A 16,257-nucleotide genomic window follows, 5' to 3' on the forward strand; every position below is an offset into this window, starting at 1 on the left:
CTCTAAGTATTCTGAAGCAATACAGTGAATAAATATAAAGAAATTGATCATAAAAAGTGGACTGAGGGGGTTGAGTTTCAAAGAAAAGAAAAACACAATAAACTTGTTCATATAACTTTTTGCTGTCCTCTTAAGTATTCTGAAGCAATACAGTGAATAAATATAAAGAAATTGATCATAAAAAGTATAAATTTTTACCTCTCAATGAATAGTTTGATGCATTAATGAATTAAACTTCAGTTTATAACTAACACAAAGCTATCATATTACTTGCAACAGTCATTTGGGTTGTTTTATGGTTCTTTTTATACATTTTGGTGCTTGACTTAGTCTTAATTCATTTTTATTGAACATTGTGTGATAATCTGCAGTTGTTACCTTAAGGAGATAGTTCTACCTCATGTAACTCTTAAATGTAGTTTTTGTTGGTGTAACCTAATTTATTTTGGTTGATTCAGTGGTGTAAAAAGTATTTATTTGTCTCCAGTCCATGGAAAAGATCAAAATTTTTTGCTTGTTCAGCAGAAGAAAGTCATACAGGTTTTGAACGACATGAGGGTGAGTAAATTATGTCAGAATTTTCACTTTTGGGTTAATGTCCCTTTAAGACATTCTTTACTGTGCTGCTAGTGCACCCACTGTGGCCCAGTCCTTATTTGCAACTCTATACCATGATGTGTTCCACAATTAGCATCCAAGTTAAGAGTATAAAGAAAGAACACTGGCCCTGAGATGTATTGCCCTGTCCCAAAATGCACTCCCACAAAGGGCACAGCAGGGTGACTGGGTTGTAGCCCAGTACTGACAATCCAAGTGCTTTTTAGGTGCAATAAAGGATATGTTGATATTAAGCACAGCAGCTGGTTTTGAAATATTTTTTAAAATTAATACCGTAATAATAATAATAAACTTTTACATTTGAATTTTAAAGATAAATGCTTTTTGTCCCCTCCAGAAATTACAGTTTGCTCTCCAGCCATTGGTTGGTGGGCACGGGATACAGAACTGGTCCCAGAGGTTGGCCTGAATGAACAGTGGGTCACAATGAGCCCTTTCCCCGCTGCTGGAGCAGCTGTGGTCCTTTTGATAGAATGAGGTCAATTCAGGAATGGAGATGGCTGGACCTGATTGAGGGGTCTACTCAAAGGAATAAGGTACAAACTGTTTAGTATCGGTGGAAAGAAGTAGCACCCTTTCCCCCCTTTTTCCCTCCTCGCCTTATTTCTTTGCATGTCGGTGTCAGGAATAAATCATTTAAATTGTTCTCTGATTCCCCCTTCCACCATTTGGCAAAATTATAATTGAAACATTAATAGGACGTTAATAGGATGTGTGTCCCAGTAACCTTTGAGATAAATCTCTGTATAATGGGATGAATTCACCCTGACCAACAGGAATCCAGAGTAATTAAACATGAGGTGACGAGGCTCATTTGGGCATGCCTTATAATTCATTTGTAGTCGGAGGAAGAACGCATTTGTTGGGTCATTACGCTGAGTTTGTTTGCAGAACTAATGATGAAGCCTACAAGCCTTTTTGAATTTAAAGCATTGGGTTAAGTGTAATGTCCTATGAGTGACCCTGATTCTGAACACCATTAAAACATAACATAGTGTAGTGCAATCACTATAGGCAGTCGGTTGCATGCATTTGAGTTTTGTGAAGGAACTCGGTCCTGCTTAAAAGTTGTAACGAGGCGCCCCTCTTTCAGTGTCATTTGGGATCTTTTGTCAGTTGTTGTTTTGACAGATAAGTAGCACTGAATTGCACTGGGTATGAATCCAAGTAATGATGTACTTGGCCAGTTGCGTGCATCATCCACTTCAACAAATTAGAACAACCAGCCATTTGAAATTGACACTCAGTTGGATGATTCCCAAATGGCTTCTTTATTTGGCAGCACTAGGTGTGTTTGCTGCTGTCGTTTTTAATTTTTGCAATTAGTCAGAATCAGGATATCTAAAAATGATGTTGCAGAAGGATTCTGTACCGAGGCCTTTAGATTGGACTGCAGTGAAAATTAATTTTCATTTGATTCAATTCTCTGCAGCCGCCATTGCCACGCACGATAGCATATTACTTTCTAGGAAAATTAACAGTAGATATTCATATCACATTATAGATTTTAATGAATTATGGCAAGACAAAAGATCGCTTAAGAAAGGATAATTGCTGTATGCTGAACTCGGGTTGCGCTCATTACTTTTCAACAATGCCGTCTCGCTCTCTTCCTCTCCAGTTGAGGCGGATCTATTCCATTATGAGCCATTTGATGGCAAATTAAAAAGAGTGTGATGGAAACATGCAGAACTGATGAATTTAGACAAGGAGACAAAGTGGAGAACATTTAATAGTTTAATAATAAGCTGCAGTATACATTCAGTGATAATTCCGTTTTTCTTGTTGCCTGAAGCTGTTTGGTGAGACCAGCAAAAACATTCAGCTACTAGATCTATATCTTTTTCACACACTGTAACGACCTCATGGTTTGCTGACATTGGTATGTCTTGAGGGAAACAGAGAAGGGTTGTCTTATCAGACCAGTGAGAAGCCACTGAAATAAAATGAGATCTGCAGGAGTGTTTCTGTGCGCTCTCCCGCAATCGGACGGCGCGGTCGGACTGCTCATGTTAGACGGGAAGAGTCTCACCACCTGTAGCATCAGAGAGACTCACGTCCTCTTCGGGAACAGTGAGCGGTTTGGCAGCTGAAGCAAAAACTGCATACCAAAGAAGGCATTAGAAGAAAGTTAGAAGTCTCTTTAGAGTCTACAAGGCATGACTGTACTTGGGTGTCACCAGCGGTGCACTGGAAGTCTTTCTCCTCTAAGGGTAAGACGTGAGAGCAGGGTGGAGTGTGTCACGCAGCACACAGTAACCAGCCTGTCCACTGCGGAAAGACAATTGCGACGAATGTACAAGCATTGCTGTTACTACCAAGCCACGATGACAGTCTGAGCTCACAGACACATTTTCAGCTTAGTTTGTTCGGTCACTGGAGAATACATTGTGCTGCACATGTGTCTCCCTTCCCCAGGCCCGCTCGGCTCGACGCTTGCAAAAAGCACACAAATATACACACGCACACGTTCACACACACTCGTAGTAGTGTATGCGCTCTGTGTACACGTGGGAGCCGGTTAAAGCACAATGTCCTTCAGCCGCTTGCTGCCAGGGGACTCCTTCTCACGGCCGTCCTGCAGGAGCGTGTTGATCTCCCGCATGGCCGGCTCACTGTCCTTCCCCTCCGGCTGCCGCAGCAGGCTGTGGTTGGCTATGCGCTCTGCGTCTCTGCATTTCAGCGTGTTGTAGGTGGAGGGTGGTTTGGACTGGGGGCTCTTCAGGTGCACTGGGGAGGTGATGGGGCTGACGGCCTCCCGGCCGTTTCCGGCTTCGCGCACGGTGCCGTTGGTCTTGGGGCTGCAGACGGCCGGCTCCGCCGTTTGCCGCCTGCCCCTCTGTTCAGCCCGCTCCTCATCTGGCCCGTCTTTGCCAAAGGTGGCAAAAGTCCTTTTGGTGGTGCCACAGTCCTCATAGTGAGGTACGTCCACGGTGGTGGCCTCGATAGACAGAGCGATGACATTGCGGCCGTGTTCAGGAGACTTGGCTCTTGCCGGCACAGGCACCCGGGGCATCCAGCAGCGGTCAGAGTGGCCCAGGATACGACATTCATCTTGGCAGTGGAAACCCTCTGACTGATCTGCATAGAGAGAGAGAGAGAAAGTAAGAGTTAGTTTTGTTGTCTAAACTGTGCCATTTGCACAGCTTCTGCTTATTTGTGGTTTCCTTCATGGATTTCAGGCACAGTTTGTTTTGGAGCTTTCATCTTTTCAGTACATGTCAGAGCTGGATATGGGGGAAAAAAGACCATGGCATGGTGAAGAGCTCCGCTCAATTTTTACGTAAGCTGGCTCTACTGCTTCAACAAGTCTTAATGCTAGAACTTTCGAGAGCCTGTTAATAAATAATTAAAAGGGTGCATTGCTAAATCAAAAGTGGATCCCCATCTTGTGAGTAATTGTTTCACTCTGTTGCCAGGCTTGATGAAAGGAGGGTTTAGACAGTGCAATCAGAGATTTCACAGTGAGGGACACTGGCAAAGTAGCCTCATTGTTAAATGCTGAACATTATGCTACATCTCTGTCATCTAGCTGGCAGTTATAAATATGTAATGATGTTTTAAAGCTGTTGTGGAGTTTAAAAAAAAAAGAAAGATTTGTCTAAGCCAGAATTAATACAGATCTGTCCTTTGTTGTGTTGGAGGAAAGAGCTTTCAAGCTGCTTTTTGTATCATTATAACAACAAAAAAAGCCAAGCTCTCTCTCGCTCAAGTTGAGGAGCTGTCTGCCTCTTTCTCTTCCCTTTTATTTAAAAGAGATGCATCTGTAATAATCAAGGCAGCTCTCTTTTTATTAGCAGTCAACCCAAAACAGCTTTCTGTGTGAGTCTTTTTGACTCCATACATATTTCATTATTGGCCATCTGGATAGACAAGGGCACTCTCTCTGCTTAAATGTTTGCTAATATACACAAATGGCATTTGCATAACAAAATCGCTTCCTCAGTTTGCTGTTTCCACATGCACCACTCACATATAATAAATAAGAACAATTATAGGAGTAATTATGGATTCACTGTTACTAAAATTCAGATCAAGAGCGATAATACTAATTATTTTTAATGTTATATCTGATAACCAATAAATTGCAGATATTAAATGTAGTTTATTTAGGCATCTGAATTCATATTTGAATGTAGGTAACATTTTATATCATATCAAATTATATATATATATATATATATATATATATATATAAAATGTTTCTTATTGATATTCAGGATTTATTTGATTAATAGAAAGTAAAAAATAAAAACAGTGTTTATTTGAAATGTGAATCTTTTGTAACCTTGTTAACGTCATTACTGTTACTTTTGATCAATTTGAAATAGATGCATCCTTGCTGAATAGATGTTAATTTCTTTTCTTTTCCTTTTCTTTTTTTTAACATTACTTACCCCAAACTTTTGAATTGTAGTGTATAAGTTTCCAAAAAATGTTAAGCAGCAAAAACTATTTTCAACATTGCTAATAATAAGAAATGTTTCTTGAAATGTTTCTTATAAACAGTATATACAATATTGAGTGATAGAGGTATATATTTTTTAAATCAATAACTGATATAGTAATTTATAGGTGTATTCCTTAAGCATGACTTTCCAAAGTCACATTGATGAATGTTGATATAGAGCTTGCAGTACTTGTGAAGCCAGTGGACACCTGTTATTGTTGATTAATTGTTGCCCAATGATTCAAAGCATGACAGGTTCTCACCCCGTCAATAAAAATAGTCAGAGGATCTACCACACAGATGTTTGTTGACACATTTTGTCAGCTTCCCTATTGGTAAATCAGCCCAAGGGTTGAGACCTTGCTACACACTTGTAGCCCTGAGTGACAGCAAGAGATTGTGGGAAGGATTCACACATTTACATCTGGCATTCTGAGCTTGACGGATTATCCAATTAAAATCACTAATTATCTGCTCTTTCAGGACTCTGAGGTACAACACAGCTTTGGGCCCTGAATCAATATTTAAAGATCGGAGTGTTACCACTGCCAAATCTGTCACTCTTTTAAAATGTGATCTGATGAGATTGACAGATCACTGACTGAAGTCTAGGGACACTTCAGATCTCCTGCGGCACATGTGAGAAGATGAGAGGTCCTGTGTCTTTGTGTATCTCTGTCTCGGTGCATTATGAGAGCGATTTGACCCACATATACAGTATAGACAGCACCATCCACACCCAGACCACCACACACACATGCACACATGCTTCCTCATACTAAAACTCAGGCGAGCAGCAGGGAGAATGGAGAAATTAAATTGAAAAAGTAAGAACTAAATTGGAAAGTAAACCTCTGGATCGACTACGGTATCTCAAGTGGCTCAAATTTAGCCCATAATTACCAAGCCCCGCGAACACACACAAGTCCACATCTTGAAAGGGCTTTTCATCACCAAAAGTCAGTGTTATCACCATAGCAACAAGGGTGAGTCTCACCATTCTCCACATATACAGCGAGCGACTGCCGAGGACACCACACCTGCCAAGGCACAGTCTGCCTACCCAGAATTCCTCCTTTCATTTCATAAGAATCTGCTTTTCTACAGAAGCATGGATTTATCTGCATCCTGCGGATCAATAGCAGGCACTTTAACAAGATTCAAATCGTGTTCACCTCTTGAATGGGCAATGCTCAAAAAAGAGAGAGTGCATTTTCCAATTCCCATTTTTTTATGATGAGAGGGACGCGTACATACTGTACATTGGACGATGTCGTCTTTTTCAGTCTCTGTCCTTTATGGGGTCTCCCGTGGAGCGATTCTCTTGTAAATTACATTGCAGTGAAAGCAGAATGCCATTAACAGCTCTCTCACATCCTGTCAGTGGTTTATCCACAGAACTCACAGATGTTTCTCTCAAAGGTCTGTGCTAACCATATAACAAATTGCAGTAAGACATGACAGCCTGTCGACCACTGAAAAAACAAGATCTCTTCCAATCTTTTTTTGCCCTGCGAGAGATAATGCCAACAAATGAAGCAATTAAAGCTTCAATGCAGCTGATCTTTGAGTTGTGCAGAAGAGAGCAGTGAAAGGCAGACGGCCCTCCTACGGAGAATGTCTATTGAAAGTCATCAGGAAAATACGCTTGCCAATCAGTTCCGGGAAAAGACTTAAAATACAGTCCAGAGCACTATGTCAGAGGGAACATTTGCTGTCTAGGATTTAAACCCTACTAATTATGGTCTTGGCTTTGGCTGGAGGCGGAAGCTTCTATGTTTTCTCACTCTTCCACAATTGTAAGTAAAGTGCAGAGTTCATGAAAAATGTCACAGGGATGACAGTCCCACAGCAGTGCTGACATATCGGAAATATTGGGGTTTAATTTTTGCCCTGAGAGGATGAAAGAATGCACGAGGTGTTTTAAATATGTGTACCACAATCTGCATTCTGCAAGGCTGAAGAATAATAAATAGGGCCACTTGTAATGCAAAGGCTCTCTTCATAAAAACCCAACACTGCTGTCAGCGTGCAGTAGAACAACATCAGTTTACTTCATGAGAGAGGAGCCCAAGCAGATCTGCCCCCTAATGAGGTGGAGAATGAACCTTAGCTCGTTTATTTAGCCTTGGTGACCGCAGGTCAGTGGTCACAGCGAGTTTGAAGTTAGACATGGCAGGTAAAAGATTGCACATTGCTCTCTACCAATAACAGGGCCGTGCTCCGTTCAGAACTGAATTGAGAATGCCTTGGAAATTCCAATTCACATCCTTAATATGAGCTGATGTAGCAAACAGGATACAGGATTGTAATTTGAATGGAAGTAGGATTTAAATGAACTGAAATATATATATATATATATATGGACAGATAGGATAGAAGGATGGATGAATGGAACACTTCGTTTCCCAGAATTTACCTTTGTTACATTGCTTTGAATTGCAGAAAAAAATCAGTACATTTCTCTTCCTGTCACTCCAATTCTAATTCAGCTTCCTGAACTCTAATTTTCGCACAACACTGCTCCATAAAGTGGGGTTTTAATTCATTAAAAATGTCTGTTATCATAAATATGACTAAATGAGCTTGATTTAGGTGGGCTGAGTGTTGCATACCTAAAACAAAAGGAATGGCTTTTAATTTGGAAAAAATTCTGAACATCTTTTGTGTCACTGCCAGACTTTCATCTTGTTTGGAAGCTATTATGCTCCTCCTTGGAAAACGCACTTTCTTTCCTCTCCAAAAATACAGGCATGAGGTTCGCAGTGTTGATGTAATGCGAGAGAGGGCCAGAGAAAATGCCGCTAATGTACCTGTTTAAATAGGCTTGGGCTCAGAGAGTATATGAGGGAGAGTGGGCATACTCACATCCTCTCAAACACACTCTGCGACTGGGGATGTAATTGCATCCACGGGGCCCTGCAGTTTTCACAGTGACACTATTCAGTCACTTTGGATTTACGGGCTCGGGGAAAGAACGTAATTTCTTTGAGGAACAAGGTGAAACAGCCGAAGAAACAAGTAAGATGTTCCTAATAAATCAAACCGTTCTGAGCTACACGATGCATCGGTTTAAAGATTAACTATATTAAACGTGAACGTGTTTTGATGCGGTTTTGAGCATAAATATCGTATAAATCATATTTAGACACATTCTGCCCCAAAAAGCATATTTTTCTTCTTGTTTGTCTCTCTCTATTGTTGTTCCGTGTAGACTGATGAAACAATACAGCTGCAGCCAGCTCCTGTGAGAAATAATCTGCCAGAGTGAGAGGGCAGACATCAGTTTGCCACTCACTTTATTTCTTTCTTTTCACTGCAGGTGGGGCAAATACTGACATGGCATGGGAGAAAATAGGTGTAATAATAATAATAAATATGATTTCCAGCCAGTCTTTAGAAAGAAGAATAAAACAGCAACAATGTCAAAATCTGTACTTTATTTATTTATTTGAATTTACTATTTACTTTTATTAATAATAGTAATAAATAATTAAATTATATTAATAATAAAACTGATCTCCAAACACTCTTTAGAAGAGAATGGAAGAATTATGTATTATCTCTGAACCTTTCTGCTTGCCTATTCTTTGTAAAAGGTGAATCATTAAATGGTATGTCAGGTTTATTTGGATATATGTGATCTGAATACATGTTTTGCAAGCATCCTTCATCTCATTCAAGTCATTCACTGCAGGCAGAGGAAGTGGCCAGGAGATCCTGGGTGGCTTTGTGGCACATCAGTCCAGGATGGGGGTCATGTTGGGAACCTTGTCTCCACTCTAACACTATCGCAAGCTGCCATGCACAGGCTCTGACAAGCTAGGCAGAAGCTGGGGGCTTCCCACGAGGGAGAGTCCAAGTGCTGCTGTCATCCCAGCCAGGCAATTCAGTCTGTGCACCATAAATCAGCCGCGAGCCCTCAGCCCTGCGGGACCACAAGATGGAGTGTGATGGTCTTGTTTTTACAAACAGTGGAGGAGGATGCGTCACTGAGCCACGAAGACGGCACTCGGTGCAGAGACCTTGCCATCTAGAGCAGCTCTCCAGCATTCTCACTCCATCTGCTCGCTCCCTGTCTTTCTCTTTTTTTCTCCCTCCCTCTTTCACACCATTCGGAAAATTAGTCTGTTTCTGTCTTACCCCTGTATAACTGCTTCTCTCCGTCTTCTCCCCTCAATTCTGTGACTCCATCAGGAAAGCGACCTTGATGTCCTCCATCTTCCTTTGGCTCGGATATTAATTTTTGAGGATATTATACTCGCTGCTTAGCCTTGTTAAGGACTGTCATACGGATGGCAAATCAAGGGTTCCCTGTGCCTGCTTCTGTGTCTTAACATTAGTACCAGTCAATTTATCATGAAGTAAATCAGGGTCTGGTCTACCCTGCTCTGGTAAGTGTGTCTGACAGCCAGTCTCTTCAGTGAAGCCATCTGCAGTCCTTTAGTCTCAAACGCACACTGAGCTGTCAACTTATATCTGTGGTTTACCACCACACTGTTCTTTTTTGACCGCTGCCTTTGTGTGAATTAGTGCCACAGCTCCAAAATATGTCTCTCCGCCTTTCTTCCCGCCCCATCAGACCCTCTGTGCCTGGTCCTAGTTAAAGAATGAATTTCTAAACTGGTGCTGACAAACAATGCGGTAGCCATAGATTGGTACAAACAGTATCTGCTTAACAGCTGTGTATCTGCATGAGGGAAAAAGACATTGTGATGCTGTATTATGAATCACTTTGAAGCAAAAAAATAAGCTGCTTTATGTTGGAGAAGAGGAGGGTGGAGGTTAGCAAATGGACTGCTTGATGTTGTGGTAATGAGCTGAGCATGTACTTCACACAGTTAGAATCTATTTCTTTACTTTATGGTGAGAGATGGTTTAGCAGCCTTATTTGTTTGCAACAGCATTACGGCATAATTGTTACAAATGCACTTTATATACAGCTAGATTCTCCTGTTGTGATCCATTGCTTGCCAACATTTTTTATGAACTCAGTCAGGGGATTTTGATACCATAGACCACCAAATGTTATGATCTGCTTTCAAGAGATCCCTATTATAATAATATAATATAATAGCTATATATTTTCATGTATAATCACCCATTAATACAGTGAAAAATAAAGTATGTGTAAAACATCTGGAAAATATTAACTTTCTATTCAGCTAACAGTTTATCTTTTTACAGTCACTATTAGAGTACTATTAGATATATAAATGACAATATTAAAACTATGGCTGTCAATAGTAGCCTTTATTTTTAGCCTAATTTTTTTCAAGATGTGTGACTAAATTCTAAAGCTGAAAGTATTAGCATGTGACGACATGGAGCCATTTTGTGGATAAGACATCTAAAGAATAGTTTAGTCATGACTGTCTACAGTATATCTGAAATTGATTTAATTTAACTAGGGATGCACCCATACCGATACTGGTATCGGTATCGAGCCCGATACTGAACTCCTGTACTCGTACTCGTACTCGTTAAAATGCCCCGATACCAAACGCCGATACCACACAGCATGTGACAAGTGCCGTATTCAGACAAAGAAACACTGACAACAGAACAACAGAGACCAGAATGGAGTTATTAGATATTAAGGATGTCTACGAAGTATATGTATGCAATGAATATAACGTTAAACATTCAGTATTAACGCCTGTATAGCTGATGTGCGCGAGCTGATAAGCAAAACACACTGAGTGGATTGAGCGCGCGGCGGCGCAGATGCGCGAGCTTTTCGAACGAATATCCCTTTCTCACAGACATCACTGTTTGTAGTTCGGTCGGTTGTCAAAAACAAGTGAGTAAACCAATGCACAAGTTACATAACGGTAAGGAGAGAGAGAGAGAGAGAGTGTACTTCTGTTGCGTGATCTTTTTGGATGTTCGCTCACTTAGCAGATGTATCATTTGGATTAAAACTAAATCGTAAATATAAAACAAAATGTATAGGGGTATTTGCTATACACATAATTTATTTTCAACCTTAAGTATAACACGACTTTATGGCGAAAGTGAAACTATCAGCCAGTGTGAAATGCGCTAGACTGTACTGTACTTGTCCCTGTCATTCTGCACAATACAAATACGTGTGCGAGTTGCGCATGTTTTGCTTGCTTCGCGAGTGTTTCTGCATTATATGAGTCGATTTGGAATATAAATCGCAGCACATTTCAGATGGAAAAAAACTATAGTTCATTTATGTAAGTGAGGATCGCAGAATAAAGTGAACTGTGAAATAGTATAGCCAAAAATTATTCATACTGTGGACTACCAGTAAAGCTGATAATTTGGGACCAAAAATTATTCAGACCGAGTCTGGGAAATAATTGAAGTTCAGGTTTGCATGAACCTGGATGACAGTATGCCCAGGAGACTACAGGCTGTCATTAAGGCTAAGGTTGCCCGACTAAGTATTGATAGTTGTGTAAATATTGTCATACTAACAGTTGTCTAATCATTTTTGGTTGATTGTAATCCATTACATACCTTTCTATCAAAGTTGTCTGATATTATCAAGATGAATTTGTTCTGACAGTTTAACTCTGAGTTCTTGTCATATTGTATTACCATTTTCTAAACTATAGCGAATAAACTGTGATAATATGAGAAATGTTGAATAAATTTTGGTTTGACTGTATCTATTTGATAAATGAAGTTAACCAAGTAACTTTATACATATTCTTTTCATTTCTGTACCCAATATTTTAAAAATCTATTGGTAAATTTAAAAATATCGCTATCGGTACTCGGTATCGGCAAGTATCAAATATAAAATTATCGGTATCGGGCGAGTACTGGAAAAAGTGGTATCGGTGCATCCCTAAATTTAACCATTTAAATTAAAAGGTTGATTATGAAGGATGTACACTTTCCATGGTAACTTCCACAGTCGTTCTGCTCTTTATTATAATAGAAAACCAAAGCTTCAGAGCCACTATGTGGAGTTGATATGAGCTAAAGGGTTAGAATCCCTTGAGGAAGGCCAGAGACCAAAATCATCTCCCTGTTGCCGTGTCACTGCACCCTTATAGCTCTCCTCTGGATAGTGTCATGGCCTGAGAAGTAGATAGCATGCTAACATAGGGTCAAGCGACCTCTTAGAGGCCACTGATATAAAACATGGGGAAATATTTGACAGAAAACAGGATTTTATGTCTGTGGGTTTGGAAATTACAGATTAGCTCATTAGTTCTGGACAAGCACAGAGAAGGCCATTGTAGTGGTACTCAACCACTGAATTCTCTAATGGCAGCCCCAAAATTAACCCGACTCATAGAGCTGGCAGCCACCGAGGCACGCACACAAAGGCAGCCAGTCACAATAGCCGGCTCTTCTTTTCCAAAAGGATTGGTTGGTGGAGGACATCTTTAAATACTATTACAAATGCTGCATTCTGTGTTTAAGCTTGACCGAGCAATGTAGCTAATTTACTCAGAAACCCTTGAGTCTGAGAAGAGCGAGAGGGACAAAGCAGAGAGTAAATTACATCTGTAAGGGGAAGGGCTGGGCTTTGGGGGTTGAGGGTTTGGATGCGTGGGGAGGGGGGAGTGAAAAGGAGGATGCAAACTCATTGGCTGCAGTGAATTAAATCATCTGTGAGAAGCACATTGCCGAAGTCAGCGAACCCCTCTGCAATCTGCAGGCCTGTCTCTTTACTTGAAGCAAGCCTATGAGATATTCCTCTATTAGGGCTTTATTTGCTATTCATAAAGCTTCCAGCCTAGAGAATATAACTGGCTTCGGGGCAGGGGTGGCAAAAATAGATTTGTGGGTGGATGAATGTACAGTTTTTCTTCAATTTAATCTGTGTCTCTTGACTTTCCCTCTTTTAAGTTTTTTTTTTCTTCAATTAATGCTTGCGTTTGATTTGAGTTGAGAAAAATAAAAAGAATAATTCATTATAACTGGCCATTTTAATTCAGACAAATTTGTAAAAACAGTAATATTGTAAAATATTACAATTTAAAATAACTGATTTATATTTTAATATATTTTAAACTGGTAAACAATAAATGAATAGAAGTCTTTTGTAACATAAATGTCTTCACTGTCACTTTTAATCAATTGGATGCATCCAATAAAAGTATTAAAGTATCTTTCTGACCCCAAACTTTTGAATGGTAGTGTATATAATGATTCATGTTATGTATCAATGTATATAATATATACATCATCAAAAGCTATATGATTCATGGATTGACCAAAGCAGAAGTGGCTATTTAAAGCCCAAAAAGAAGAGTTAACTTAAAAACCTTAACTTCCTCTCCCACAGACTGCTATTGCTTCATCTTCCTCCCATTGTGCTATTGAAATGTTTTTAAGTAGTTTTTAAGCATCTTGTTTTATTCAGTGGGAATAAAGCCGATGCCCTGTTCCTGTCAAGCTAAGACTGACACAAATGCACCTGGACACAATGCAACCTGAGTGCCTAAAATCAATGTGTCTTCTCTTCAACAGCTGGGCCCAAATGCGTCAGCCGAATACTAATATCTCCAGACTGTCATTCCCTGTGAGATGTATGCGAGCGGCCTGCTTGCATAGACTCTGTTACATAATTAATGCAGTGTGCCTTCTCATTCAGGCATGTTCACTGTGTCAGTCTTGGCTATGTGTTTTACATTCTGTTTTATCTTGTTTTTCAAGCTGGCCTATCTCATTCGCTTTCTTTCATTCTTTTGTCTTTCTCTTTTTTTTGTTTCTCACTCTCTTCTTCATGCCCATGTCTGCGTCTTTTAACCAACTCCCTCATTATTTCCCACGTGCCTCTTCTGCCTCTCTCCTTCTTTTACATTCTTTCTTTTCAGGGAGACTGCACACATTCTGACTGCTTGTTAACATCCCATTTGTTAAAACTCAATTTACCTATGCATATATAAAGACGGTTAGGAAAGTGCTACCTGTAACAGAAGAGCCGCCTCCCATCATTTCATCATTGCTCGGCATGACAGGAGCTGACAGCCAATAGGAGAAGCCCTGCTGGCTCACCTGATGCTTATTGTACCGCCGAGGCGATACACAGCATCGAAACCCAGGTCCAGGTGCACTATAGCCGTGCAAGTCGGTAACCGTCTGGCCTCTCACCAGGGACGCCACACCCCGATTTGTTTTCACATCCCTATGGACACTTACAGTCTCCCTTTTTATTAGTATTTCAATAGTCTTCACTCCCCACATGCCCAAAAACAGCAGTTCTCGCCAACCATCGCAAAACGCGGTGTTGTACTGAGCAAAACTGACAGGCGTAGCAGCACTGCAGCTGAAATGGCAGCAGACCTTGCCTTGAATCGCAGCCAGACGGTGGGGAGGGGACATAATATGTGATTGCTCATCTATATGCTGCAAAAGATTACCTTAAAGAAAGCATGAGTCATGCATCGAGCAGAGACTCATATTCCTCAGTGAAAACCCTGAGATCACAAACAAGAAGAAAAACAGCATAGATGAATGTCAGACTCAAGTTGAGTCAAAGGAAGTTAGTGGGTCACAATGTGGGCAGTGTTGCTGTGGCTGAAGTTAATTGGATTTCCCTGGTGCCCACTCCTGGCCACATGCAGGGCCGTGACATTAAATGCCCTTATCCATGACAGAAGAAAAAGCCACTAGTCTTAAGAAGCCCTACTGACAGTCCCCAGTCACCTCTTGTGCTCTTTCACAATTCCAGCTCAACTGGGGCGGTGCTGGACTGCAGTGGTGGGCAGCTTGGATTTATGCAATAAAGTGGTTGCAAAAAGTATTAGGACACTTGAATCACACTTAAAAAAGGTAGGAATTTTATTCAAGAATATTTTCAGTTATTTTTATTTATTTATTTTTGTGGATGTACATTACCATTCAAAAGTTTTGGGTCAGTGAGATTGGGGTTTTGAGAACTTTGTATTTATGAAAAAATGCTGTAACAATTTATCAAGGTTTCCAAAAATATGAATGTTTACAACACTGATAATAATAATATTAAATGTTTTATGAGCATCAAATCAGCATATTAGAATGATTTCTAAATATTCATGTGACACTAAAGACTGGAATAATGGCTGCTGAAAATTCAGCTTTGCCATCACAGGAATAAATTCTGAAATATATTAAAATAGAAAACGATACTGTAATAATGTTTCACAATATTACTGTTCTTACTGTGATATTGATCAAATAAATGCAGCATTGGTGAGCATCGTGTACTTCCATCATCTTACCAACCCCAAACTTTGAGAATGAAGTTCCCATTATTAAATTGTTTGTTCACATCTATACATTTTTAATTGTGGTTTACTGTATGTCACAAGACTTCAGGATCAGGAGCGAAGCCTATGAGAGGAGCACGGCATGGCGGCTAATGATCCAATAAAGGCCAGAGATTAAATGAGACATCTATCACCAATTCAAATCATGTAAGTGACAGCTCAGATTTGGATGGAGACATATTAGGCTGCCTTTTTTTAACTTTTGTGATGTTAATGTGACAGAAATAATGAGCAAGATTGCATATTATCCTTCAACATGGGAAGACAAAAAGGGTCTGAGCACCTGCTGCAATGTTTAGCCCATTTGATTGTGTTGATCTCGTCTTGCAGTGCAGCAGCCCATTCCAGCCTACCCTTTAATGGGTAGTGCACGAGAGCAGGGGAGCCTCATTAAAAAACCTATTTTGAGGCCTCCTTGTCTCCCATTAAACTTAACAGCCAGCCTCCCCTATTAGTTTTTATCCTCCTTTTTAAGGGGTTGGGGGCAAGGGCCCTAAAACCATGAAGGTTAATTGGCTACCCAGAGGATAGAGTGACTGAGTTCAATCTCCACTTTTTAAAAGCCTTGAAAACAGACCATAGGTGAAGCATGAAGGAAAACAAAGTCTGTTGCAGTGGCACATTCAGAATGCACACCACACTGTCTTTTTTTCTCTAAGGAAAACGGTTGCCTAAGCTCTTGGGAGAGCTGACTGCTTTGAGAGAAAAAATGGAGGGTATTTGCACGTAAAAGGTTTGCTGAGGTTTTCTGCGTTGTGAAGCTGGCTTTATACCATATTGGCTGCTGCCGTGTGTTTTGAGTTTGAGCTCCGTCAAGTTAATTCTTTGTAGACATATTGGTTACTGTTGATAAAGCTCTAATTGTCAGAGATTTTAACATTCACGTTGATAATACAAATGATGCATTAGGACTTGCGTTTACTGACCTAATAAACTCTTTTGGAG

The 16,257-nt window shown here is 40.2% G+C and overlaps 1 protein-coding gene across 1 annotated transcript in view; it reads right to left on the minus strand.

Annotated features, from left to right (window-relative positions):
* Positions 1 to 2,847: 2,847 nt before the first annotated feature.
* The window catches only part of LOC107724822 (protocadherin-19-like), a 62,467-nt gene continuing 49,057 nt past the window's right edge, over positions 2,848 to 16,257 (minus strand). Inside the window, exon 6 of the mRNA XM_016533899.1 lies at positions 2,848 to 3,699. Coding sequence (XP_016389385.1) covers positions 3,140 to 3,699 — 560 coding nt within the window. The 3' untranslated portion in view covers positions 2,848 to 3,139. The remainder of the gene's footprint in view (positions 3,700 to 16,257) is intronic.

This window comes from Sinocyclocheilus rhinocerous, unplaced genomic scaffold (assembly GCF_001515625.1).
Source record: "Sinocyclocheilus rhinocerous isolate Xijiao unplaced genomic scaffold, SAMN03320098_v1.1 scaffold1687, whole genome shotgun sequence".
Taxonomy (NCBI): domain Eukaryota; kingdom Metazoa; phylum Chordata; class Actinopteri; order Cypriniformes; family Cyprinidae; genus Sinocyclocheilus; species Sinocyclocheilus rhinocerous.